The 12,631-nt window shown below is 40.5% G+C and overlaps 1 protein-coding gene across 1 annotated transcript in view; it reads right to left on the reverse strand.

Annotated features, from left to right (window-relative positions):
• Nucleotides 1–12,631, reverse strand: part of cdh23 (cadherin-related 23) — a gene marked incomplete at both ends in the record, with an annotated part of 158,298 nt that overhangs the window by 31,878 nt on the left and 113,789 nt on the right. Inside the window, 13 exons of the mRNA XM_079249389.1 lie at nt 156–284; nt 1,460–1,609; nt 1,935–2,036; nt 2,393–2,781; nt 3,410–3,545; nt 3,667–3,815; nt 4,378–4,438; nt 8,069–8,217; nt 9,156–9,269; nt 9,532–9,684; nt 10,049–10,268; nt 10,624–10,769; nt 11,078–11,267. Of these exons, the coding sequence (XP_079105515.1) occupies nt 156–284; nt 1,460–1,609; nt 1,935–2,036; nt 2,393–2,781; nt 3,410–3,545; nt 3,667–3,815; nt 4,378–4,438; nt 8,069–8,217; nt 9,156–9,269; nt 9,532–9,684; nt 10,049–10,268; nt 10,624–10,769; nt 11,078–11,267 (2,088 nt within the window). The remainder of the gene's footprint in view (nt 1–155; nt 285–1,459; nt 1,610–1,934; nt 2,037–2,392; nt 2,782–3,409; nt 3,546–3,666; nt 3,816–4,377; nt 4,439–8,068; nt 8,218–9,155; nt 9,270–9,531; nt 9,685–10,048; nt 10,269–10,623; nt 10,770–11,077; nt 11,268–12,631) is intronic.

A 12,631-nucleotide genomic window follows, 5' to 3' on the forward strand; every position in this document is an offset into this window, starting at 1 on the left:
AGCTAGAAGCTACTTCTAGCTAAATCTGAAAACGAATAAAAACGAATGAAGTTATGTACTGGTTTGCAAAATCTAATTTGTAGTAAAGTCTTTAACTAAAAGCATACTGGTATCTGGTGAATAAAGTCATAACAACATGTGAACTGTTGACTGACCTTTAATAGGTAGCGGTCCACTGACTCTCTGTCCAGAGGAGCATTGACATAAACCTCGCCATAGCTGTTGTTGACTGTCTTGATCTTAAACACATCCTGCATGTTGCCCGCCACCAGAGTGAAGTTCACCTGAGAGAAAACAACAAGCCAGAATGAGATGAAAACAACAAAGACAATGTTGCTTTATTATCGTGTAAAACTTTATTTCAGGTTGAAATTCTGATGAAAAACCTGCAATACACAAAAACAACACACTGTGTTGGCAGAATAAGATTAAACAAAGGTAATGAAAGTGGAATTGGGATACACAATGTGCTCTTCTAGAGAATTCCTGTTTTGAAAAATCGAGTTTACTTCTCCATTTCAGGGTTCATTTCTGGAAATACACATTTTTTGACATTTACTATGTAAATCTATTTTTAGAGGTCAGTTTTTGCCAGATTTCCTTTACACATCACTAATGTCTGCAAAGTATTGAAATAAAATATTGTATTACTGGAATAATCAACATTTTCGGGCATACTTCTAAGAAATGCATTTAAAACTGGTGGGAGGAAATCGCTGATAACATAGTAACACACACACACACACACACACACACACACACACACACACACACACACACACACACACAAAAACAAAACAAAAAGTTAAGTTAGAATTTAAAATACTACTGCAATATATTCATTCACAAATAAAATATTCTTTGTCCTTAAATTATTTAGAACAACTGGGCCTTACTTTCATTTATTTGTTTGTCAGTTTGTTTGTTTATTTCTGGTTATGGAACAACAAAAATAATCACACTGTTATTTAAAGAGGTTAAAACCCAGAAACTCATTCAGTGTTTTGTAGTTATGGGCTCTCAAAACATTTAAGAAATTTTTTGGAAAAAGCATAAAAATATTGATTTTATAGCATATTTTTCGGCGGTTATAAGACACCTAAAAGAAGATTCTAGATCAATGAAAGCAGCAAAACAGATAATAAAAAATGTACAAAAATGTCTGAAAGGGGAATAATGATTCATTTATTCACGCAGCACTGGTTCACAACAAAAGTGAACATAATTGCAAGACACTTTATATAGATGATTTAATAGTATGCAACTATTTGTACAAACCAGATCTAAAGATATACCGACATCAGTCCTCGTGCATAACATCTGATGTTAATATATGATCCACATGTAAGAAACAAGACTCTTGTGTAATTGTGAATGTAGAACATTGACCATTGGTATAATTTTACTTATGTGTGGTAAACTCTGTTAACCACATTCTTCCATCTTTCTTTATTCTCACCAGTCCATTTAATCCAGCATCTCTGTCCCTTCCCAGCACCACCGCCACTTTTTTACCCATGGGTGTGTCTTCTGGGATGCCCACAGAAGTATCTGATGTAATGTCAAACTCTGGACTGTTGTCATTTTCATCTAGAATGGTGATGGACACCTGCGAAGGCATAAGATCATTAGTGGGTTCTACCACAAGATCAACATGGTAAACCTTACCTTTAATTAAACTCGAGCAAACAACACTATATGAACAACATACTATGACAGCAATTTTTCACACCACTGATGTAAAACTCATGTCCAGTTAAATAAAATAAAGTCTTACCTTCTACAGTTCCAATAAAAGATGCATTGGATATAAGAGGAATACCGTTAAGTTTCTACAACAGAATAGAAACAATCCATACAGAAAATAAATTCAAAAACACAAAATGTTGATCAAATTTGGGTTTAAGAAACAGAATTCACAAGAAGGGACATACCACAGTGGAGTCCTTCTTGGGTCCTCCATCATCAGCTATAACAGTCAGCGTGTAGAGATCCCCCTTTTCTCTGTCCAACAGGCCTGTTACCGTGATGCGGCCCTGTGACACCACACAGACCAGCAGATACTTTTACCTCCATTTCACACAAGATGGATCTTCTCAGGCACATAGCAGAGTCAAAAAAAAAGAGAAACTCACAAGTATCAGGTAAAAAAAAAAAAAAAAAATCCCCAATTTCTCATTTCTGACAGGAATGAAATGACTTCAAAGAAGACAAGCGCTTTGATCAGCTTACAGTCATGCAGCAACAAGATTGCTGGCTCAAAACACAGAGATTTCAGTTACATGGTGGTTAGTGGAAGACACAGATTAGACAGACGTTAGGTGTAGTTTTGCAAGTACACAATAAGGAGGCGTGAACACTGTGACCTTTCATTCACTGCTTCCTCACTTACCGTTATGCTGTCTATTTTGAAGAGGGCCAGAGCTGCTGGAGACGTGTTAGGGTCAAAGCGGTATTTCAGCTGGTTCAAGTTGTCGGCAGACTGAGCCTGAACCTGAACCACCTCCGTCCCTGTGGCAATGTTTTCCGGAAGTGAGGCCTCGTAGCCAGCTGATAAAAAGACAACGGCCTCGTCCAATTCATTGAGCAAGGTGACGTAGACGGTGCAGAAGCCTCGGTGGAATGGGGGAGCCTGGTCAGTAGCTGAGACATTCATGAGATAGGTGGTCTTGGTCTCGTAGTCCAAGTAGTCCACAGTGGTGACCAGACCAGTGCTCACATCCACTTCAAACTTGCGGTCAGTGCCGGATACAAGGGCGTAAGCAACGGCCCCGCCATCACCTGAACAGGAAGACATGGAGGTGGGCAGGGGAATGCTGATATTAACAATTTTTTTTAGTTTTCCAGTCACGGTGAAAGTTCATGGTAAATATGGGAATTAAATTTGCTACTGCAGAGGAACAACAGTGACAAGTTAATCTAATATGTGTTTTATTTAACACTGATGTCAGGTCTGTTTTGTTGGCTATGTTGTGTTTATTTCAGTTTCAAGCCTGATCTGATGTTTTGGAAAAAGCGTGTCTCATCACATAAACCATAAAGTGTCTGAGCAACACTTCACAAATAGGAAGTGTGGAGAGGAAGTTTGAGCTGCAGAGGAGAAATAGAGATTTAAATGGCTGTCAAAGTAAATGTTTTTCTTTAGCACATCAGAGTAACAAAAAAATAAAAATAAAAAGATGACATACATTTCTCCTATGACACAGCACCCACTAGTGTCAGGGTTGGTGATCCACAAACTGGCCCAACAATCAGCAGAGCAGATGGCACGGCCTAAATGCCACATTTCTTGTTCATTTATAAAAATCCTTCTATTGTGATTAAAAATGTATTCCTGAAGGAGACCAACGAGGAGTAAAATCCAGTTGCTAGATCAGGTGCTGCGTTACAAGTCTGAGAATAGACTTACCGCTGTCAGGGTCTGTTGCACGCACCACAATCACAGAAGTGCCAATGCCAGCAGTCTCTCTCAAGCCCAGACGGTTGTACTGTTGCTGGGTGAAAACGGGTACTTCATCGTTGGCATCATCAACGTATATGATCACCTGCAAGAAAAGACTTTAAGCTGTGCGTTGGGGAAAAAAAGCACTGAGATGAAACATTTGAATGTTTTCACATCTTCAGTCGATCGGTTTATTCCACTACAGTTTCTCCCTTCTTTCTCACCCTCACAGAGCTCCTCATGCTGCCCTCGTCACTGTTATAGGCCTCCACTTCCAGGACATGGGAACTGCTGCTTTCTCTGTCCAGAGCTCTGAGGCCTCTGGTCACAAGCCCAGTCTGTCTGTCTATGCTGAACAGATTGTTGCTGTTCCCTGTAAGCATGCATTCACAAACCCAAGGTAAACACAAGACCAAGACAATGAGAGAAGAAAAGATGAAACACCAAGAGGATTCCGTAAAAAAAAAAAAAAAATCATCTAGATAAATGTTTAATCTGGTTTAATCTGGGTTTATATAATTTCACAAGATGCATACAGCAAGTAGCTGAGGTAAACTCCTCCTGGCAAAGTGAAAGTAAAGTCAGCGGTTTGGGATTGTTTCTGCTTGTCAGTCTGTTAGCAAGACTGTGCAGAAATTAAGGTGGAGTAAAGAACAATAAGAACCTATTAAATGCTGGAGTAAATACGGAATACATTCCTGAAAGATCTACAAGTCCAAGCTGCTGCCAGTACATGCAGATTTTCTTTTATGACACTGTCATTAATGATGACTGAACCGTTTCACACTTCCAGACAACACTTTGGAAATAAAAGGAAACATCCAACATCTACTAGTCAAAAATCATCTGAACTTTTCTTTTTTTCTCATTTGTTGGCAAGCAGGAGATGATGTGTGATCATCTGGAAAACAACACTGATGGACAGCAGAACTTACCAGTAAGGATCCTATACAAAACTCTGCCATTCTCTCCTTGATCTGCATCTGTAGCTTGAACCTGCACAAAAACAAGCAGAACCAACCAGCTGGTGATTTATAGGGAACCAGCACTGGTAAGGATATCTCGTGTTTTTTTCTTATATTTATTGTAGTTTTTCTTGTTTATCCCCACACTCAGTTGTCATTACAAGAGAACAGTAGGATTTAGTTACCTATAAATGTGATATTTACTGCTACTCTTGTGTCATTTCTCTAATACTAGATATAATACTTTCAACTTGGATTTCATAGATTATGTGGTTTTCCACAAACAGATGAATAAATAAGTATGCTTCATTTCATTCACCGCACATTCACTGGTGCCCAGTGTCTTGTTGCCACAACAACCCCATCATAGCTTGGCAGCAAGCTTTTCTCTCCCTCTGTTACAGGCAGATAGCCAGAAGCACCCAAAAACCCCGGTCTTGCACAGACTGCACGGCTCTGCACCAAGCACAGATAAATAGTGGAGCATGCTGGGCTGCTGGTGAATGGGCCGTGGCATAAAACTGACTTCTGAGTCCAGAGAGCCACACAACTGCTGGCACCGGATAAGGCTGACTTCACATCCCGCTCCTCTCCAGATATGTCAAAATCTGTGGCTATAAAGTACATAATCACCTGCACACAGAGATACACACTTAAGGCACTATAGCACATGTGCATGTCCACTCAGATATGCACAAATACATACACATGCACTCTTAAAGTCTCTTTCTTGCCCTGTGTGTCCTACTTTGCACTCTCTTGTTCCCTCTGTGAAGAAAGGCCCAACTTCAGTCTCATTAGCTTTATAAAGAGATGTAGAGAGGAGAGGAGAAAGAGGGGTACTGGGGAGGGGGAGAAAGGAGGGGAAAAACGCTGGGGGTCAGATTGGTGAGTGATGAATAGGGTATTACACAGTGGAATGAACCACTTAGGCCATAAAAGGGGTGTATGAAGTACAACACTATGTTGCAGAGCCAGATGTTAGAAGTGTGAGCTTGTGGATTATAAGCACAGAGATTTTTCACAAAGCCTCCATGTGGATGAAAAAAACGTGCTGTTGCCTTTGGCTATTTGCCATTACAGCAGCAGTAAGATTTTACTCCTGCTTTGCAGTTACCCACATTTTGCCCCGTTTTCCATCTTGTCCCCCCCCTCTGCCTCCCCGCTGTTTCCCCCTCTGTTTCTGGGAAAGCAGCAGTTTAAGGGGGAAAACAAGTGTGTGGATCCACCAAGCAGGTCTTCCCTCAGTTAGTGGATCGAAGCAAGGTGCTGTCTCCAAAGGTAAGGTGTGAGTATTTTACTCTAGAAAAAAAATGTCCTTTCATATAACTAAAATAAAAAAAAAAAAACAAAAAAAAAACAAAAAAAAACGGTTGACTGCAGAGGATTTTAGAGAGAAACATAAATTGTTTTAAACTTTTTAAGTTGGAAGCTTACTTGGTTAACATGTGCTTGAGCAGATGGGCGCAAGGAGATGCAGAATGATGCAAAAATAATGAAAAATTCTAAAAGAAAAAAGATATACGTGTCACTTTGAAATTGCTGAAGAGCTAATTGTTTAAGCTTCACAGCTATTAATGAGAAGTGAAGAAGTAAAGAAAGGGTTAAACTGTCTTAAAAGTAGCTGAGCAGTCAAATCTGTGTGAGTAACAACGTGGTTGAAGAAGAGGGGGAGTACCTTAAAGCTGCCAAACCTAAGAACAGTGGGCCTAATCATGAATATGTGAGTTGCTGAAAGAAAGTTCTCATTTTGAATAGCCATGTGTGTGTGTATGTGTGTGCGTGTGTGTGTTGTATGTGCATGGAAGAGCTGACTAATGAACTGACTCTCTAACGAGCCATCCTGCTCCACTGGCCTTTTCACGGCTTTCCTGGCATTTGGTCTTAAAAATAATTTCACGTCCCAATGTGTTTCCCTTAAACCGATAAGCCATGCTTTGTCTCCGCTGAATTAAGGACGATGACATTTACAAATGTTACCATGCTGAAGATGGGGGCGCGTAGAGATTGGTGGGAGGGAGGGGGGAAATAATTGGTGACTGGGGGCAGAAAGGGTGGGTGCTTTACATTATACATGGGGCATTTTAATAAACCCAATTTGTTTTGTACTGAAGAAAGCCTGTCAAGCATTGACTGGTTTGTAGTCCTTGATTTAATAGCTACATAATTGTTGCAAATGCCAAACATTCACTGAATCTGTACACGCATGCATGCAGGCATGGGAGTTTCTATGCATGTTTGCACATGTGTGTGTGTTAATATTGAAAGCTCTTGGGTGTATGATTATAATAATGAGAAAATAAGAAACTAAACCTCCAAATTAACCCCTTCGCTTGGTTATGTTTGACTACTGAGACAAAAGAAAAGTATATTAAAAAAAAAAGCTGCAGTGGCACCTTGATAAAAGCTGACCACACATGCATACTCGCACCTACTCTAACAAATGTTGGTTTCTCCGTGCAGGGCTGAGGCAACATGAACACCACTGACCCAGGATTCAACATCACTTTTACTTCTCACACTGAAAATGTGACTCTGTCCAGCCTGGCAACCTCCACCACCTCTGCTACTGTATCACAACCTCCATCTTACTCCTCAGATGTCCATGACCCAGAATTCACCATCATGGTGGTCCTGGGCTTGTCACTGCTGCTGGCAGGGCTAGCCATCTTCATGGCAGTGTGGCGGCGCACTGAGGAAGATGGGGACTTTGAGGCGAGTTGTGGCCCAGGAGAGAGTTTGACTCGTCGAAGAAACTTGTCCAGTGAGCCCCAGCTCAAGGTTTGGAAGCGGCTGGGCTCATACCGGCGCTCATACAACCTCTCCTTCAGACGGCCACCTCACCGCACGCCACACCAGCACGACAGGAGACATACGTCCCAGCCTCTGGCTACACAGCCATCACAACTGGAGACCAGTGTGGACCCCCATCTCACTATGCCTTGTCTATATGACTACATTACCGAAATCTGACTCAAGGACATGAGGATTGACGGACTGTTCCTCTGACATGATATGTTGTTTATTTCATGGCTGTAAACCGAAAAATAATGTGCTTTTTTGAAGAATGTGTTTAAACACTTTCAGTGCCGATGATATTTCTTCAAAAGTACTTAAAAAGGGAATAAACAGCCATTGCAACAGGGCAGCATGTGGAGAAATGAAGAGAATGGTCTCCTGATCATGGCTCTGAATGTATTCTCTAATGATAAAAATAATTTAATCTGACAATAACTCAATCTGATAACACTGACAAAATTTTTTTTTTATTAAGCAACAGATTAAATTAAATTGTAATTATAATGTAGTATACACAGGTGGACTGAAGCCTCCAAGAAACAGGATCAAAAATGAATCTGTCAGATGCTTTGAATATAAATTTACCAACCAGACTCAAAGTGGAAACACCACCATTCTTCTCATTCACATTGCATTCACATGCTCTGCTGCAATAAACCCCGTCCATCTGTCAATACAGGTGCATTAAGACAAACACTGGATTCCTCATGTGGTCTCGAAACGTTGTGGATTCCCAAAACAAACAATACAATTACAACATGAGCCAAAAAGGAAACACTCTGTAAATGATTTAGTGAGTCCTTAAAAAATAAAGAGTTGGGATTTTGCTGAAAGCGCTGTGTGTTTCCAGATCTCTTTCTACCTGAAGGATGCTTGTTCCTCTGGGCACGGTTTCCAAAATGCTGGTTTCGTAGCTGTTTTGGAGGAATATGGGCCTGTTGTCGTTAACATCCTCCACCTCAACAAACACAGTGGCAGTGCCTGTCCTTCGGCCGCCTGCTGGACCATTATCTGTGGAAAAAGAATCATATTCACAAAACTATCAACTTTGAAGTGGATTATAATGTTAAGGAGCAATAGAACAACTGAACAGTCATTGTGCTTGTATGGTGGCAATACTCGAAGCTTGAATATAAATAATAGTCAGATGTATTTAGGAGGTCAGAGAGGGTCCAGTATGTTTCCCTGACAGGCAGGAAGAAAGCGGTATTTGATCAGGGCTCTTCCACTCAAACAATAACAGCTGAAAACCTCTGAGCAAAGCACAAAATCCCAGACTGCTCCTTCTGCAGTAGGCCATAGCTCACTTTGTACTTTTGTTTGTTGCCTCAAGCTTATGTGCCTAATGGCTCATTGGTCCGGGTGTGTACGACAGATTACAGATGGGCTAAATGCAGAGTTTAAATTTCCAGTGAAAAAATAGTCAACAACAACAAAAACTAAAGAAACTTTTGCTGATGTAGTAATATTCACATTCCACCTTAAAATTCTCTGTAAGTTCATTTACTGATCTTTAGAAAAAAAAAAAAAAGACTGGCTTTTTTTCTGAAGATGCAACACTAGAATAATGTTGGTTCATTAAAACTTAGGTTGTTTCCATTTACCTGTAAATTAGGACAATGTGTTTACTTCTGTTCTCTTGCACTGTTTTACATTAAGTCAGCCTCTGCTGTCCTTACTGATGTGTGTAGCCCCCTCAGTAAAATTAGCTTTCCTGACTCAGTCGATCCAAAAACAGGAAAACCTCAGAGTTTTTGTTCTTTTTTTTTACAAAACAGGAACAAAAACAACTCTAGTTGAGCAACTATCTAACGCCGCTGCAGATGTGCAGGCAGTTTTGTTTTTCCATTATGTGCTACCACATTGTAGCTTTGAAGATAAGAGAAAAAAAAAATGTTTTTTTTGAAAAATAAAACACACATGATCATAGAAAAAAAACAACAACACACCAATAGCTTCTATGACCAGAGTGTATGTTGCTTGGGTCTCTCTGTCAAGGCCGACCACCGTTCTAACGACACCGTTTCTGAAGCCCACGCTGAATTTTCCATCTTGGTTACCATCTAAAAATACACAATACAAAATGTTTTTCCAAAATTACATAACAAATTCAGAATTACATGAGTTGGTTTAGAAAAAAAAAAGAAAACATACATGAAATCAACTCGCTACATTACAGCTACATATAAATACACAAACTGACAGAAAGATGGATGGATGGAAGGTGCTGAGGTTCACAGCTCAACACAGTGATGGTAGGTTCTAAAACCTTACAACACTGTAACCCAACAACATACAACAACCTCTTCCACTGTGACCGCTGACCTGTGATGAAGTAGCTAAGTTCGGCGTTGAGACCAGTATCATTGTCAGAGCAGATGAGTCGCGCTACAACGTGGTCTCTAGGGACACTCTCCTTCAGGGAAACATTGTACACCTGAGGGTTGAAGGTGGGCGTCTCATCGTTTATATCCAGAACTGACGAATACACAAACACACACAAACAAAAACACATGAGACACATAGATAAATGCATATGGGGACAGGCAGCAGGGTGCTGCAGTGAGAAGTAAAACTCATTAAGTATCAGTTAAAAATAACTTTGCCTTATCTCAAGTATATTTTTGACCCATCTGTCTCATCTGTGAAACTTCACCTTAAATTATGTCCAAAGCATTTCGAGCAATGATTATTTTGACATCCCACCAGCAGGTGGCAGTATTTTTTCAGGAACCTTCATAGAAACCAGTGGTTTACTTCTTTATCAGGGAAAGATCCAGTCAAACAGTTTGAAATTAAACATGCATAATGTGTCGCAGGAAATCAAACCTAGGCATCTAACCTGTGACAGTGAGGGTAGAAGTAGAGGTACGAGGGAACTTCCCTGCATCGTAAGCAATAATCCTCAAATGGTACTGTTCAATCTGCTCACGGTCCAGGACAGCGGTGGAGGTGAGAAGACCAGTGGAGGTGTTCAGGTAGAAGTCCAGACGAGGCATTCCCATCTGTAGGGCCATTGTAACCAGGCCATTCTTGTCCTCATCAGGGTCCTCCACCTGGACCTAGAATAATAGACAATAATTGTGAAGGGCAATACAGAGGAAGGGCCCAAAGGAGAAGACAAACAATGGCACAAAAACAGAAATATACTTATTTATAATCTCTTTTAAACAGACAGAAAACAGTAAGTGTCGAATGTTTTGAAAACGTCATATCCGAATATATCTAATAACCATTGTGTATTTTTTCAAAAATATATAAATTAATATCATTAAATAAGCTTTACACCAAGGTTGGCAGCAAATAATGACCTGAGACTGTTTTATACAACACTTTGTTTTTATTTTTTATAAAAGCCTGACAGTAAAAACGACAAGTTAAATTGTCTTTACACATAAATATGTGTACAATTTTTACCTTGTAAACTGAAGTCCCAATGGGAAGCCCCTCAAGTACTTCAGCAACAACAGGCAGGTTGAGGAAAGTTGGGTCGTTGTCGTTGAGATCCAGCAGGTTGACAATTACTGTGGTGCTGGCTGATGCCCGCAGTGGAGGCGTACCACCTACAGAGGGCGCCAGAGTAATATCAAAGAGAAAACTACATGCACACGCTTATCTTATGGTCATATGAGCTAATTATTTTAAAAAGTCAGAAGAATTTTTCAACTTTCCTGACACAACACACAACTCAATGCAAAGAGCTTGGAAGACAGAAATAAAAGCATATTATACAGAATGATGCACAGTTAAATTTGCTTTAATGGGATTATGGTAATTCACAATTTAATTAAATTCACTTTGTAGAAAGCAGATTTAAAAAAAAAAAAAAAAAAAACAAATACACTGCAACATACAAACACATATTACTTACGGTCAATGGCTGAGATGATGATGGTCCTCATAAGGGCTGCATCTTTGAAGTTTGAGCTTTCCCTGTCCAGGGTGACTCCACTTGTTCGGATTTTTCCTGTTCTGCTGTCAATGGTGTAGAAGGGGTTTTCCGGATTGATGCTGTATACGACTGTCCCATTTTCTCCATTGTCAGGGTCTATTGCTAACACCTGGAAGGGGTGTAGGAAAAAAAAATCATTATGTAACATAAGGTTTTGAGGGTCCTTAACAAGAGCAACCTGAAGCAGTGGAAACACGAATGATTAATGACAGAAAATGGTAGGAGAGAAGAAGAAATGAGAATGAGGAAATGAAGCAGGGAAGGAATAGGAATAATTGGTATTCTATTGAAAATAAGAAGGCGCCCTTCCATGCCTATGCAACCCCTTCAAACTGCTGCAACTCATCAGTCAGCTAAAAGAAAAATGGTAACTGCTTCTTTCTGACACAAAGTGGCAATGGGTGATGAATGCCTGAAGCTGGGAGCCCAGCTAAAACACTGGCTGATTTTTAAAGAGCTGATCAATTATTTAGTGTGCTGACTAAAAATGCTGGAAACTGGTTAATTGGTCATTAGAGGAACAAAGGCTTTGTGGGTATTGAATTATTAAGAAGACACGTTAGGCAGGCATTTCGAAGTCCCATTGATTAGCAGCTGCACAGACAAGTAAGGTGACATAAGTTGTGGAGAAGTGTCTGGACATGGTTCATTCAACGAATCAATTCAGGGCCAAGCAGAGCACATTAAAAGATGGTGAGCAAATATATTATCCTTGTCTATTGAACTGTGGTTCTGGTTTGGCTAAAGAGTAGCAGAAAACAGAATGATGTTTTGAAAGGAGATGCACGAGGAAGCTCATTGTGTGCATGGGTGTGTGTGTGTGTATTGTTGGATGTTGGAGGCCACAGAAGACAGCATTGATAGTGGGGCGCAGTGAGATTTGAGTGGGCTGATCCTTGCACTGGGCACAGCAGCCAAATTCATCGGCTCACTGGACAATTCCAGGAGGACTCAGCAGGTGGCTTCTTGTCACCATGGAAACACTGGCTGGGCCAGGGCTACACTGGGGCCAATTACAGAGCTGTAAGCCTGGGTGGTCAGATTTCTCAGAAAAATGGTCAGAGGGGCAACAACGTCTGTCCACTGAGCGCCGAGAGTCTCATACAGTATGCATCGCATCGCTGGATGCACCATGAATGAAGTCAACTGAGGAATAGCTACAAGAGAGCATGAACAAGTGGAAAATACAGCAACAGAGAGAGGCTTACTTCTTCTGCACTAACCACTTCTGCATTTCACTCCTTTACTCTGCAAGACATGCTCCTGCTTCCTTGTCTGCCTAGCAGCTGAATAATTTGCAATGCATGTGACTGCAGGCAACATTTTAATTAGCTATCAGACTCTCTTAATTACACTCAGTGACGCCTCTTTAATTAATGGACAATCAGGCTTTATTACCAACAACGCATTGCCAAAGACACCAGCAGGACAATGGGGGAGTTTGGGCTAATAGCAGAGTTTACTTTGTGATGA

The sequence above is a fragment of the Telmatherina bonti genome (assembly GCF_933228915.1).
Source record: "Telmatherina bonti genome assembly, chromosome: 11".
Lineage (NCBI taxonomy): Eukaryota > Metazoa > Chordata > Actinopteri > Atheriniformes > Telmatherinidae > Telmatherina > Telmatherina bonti.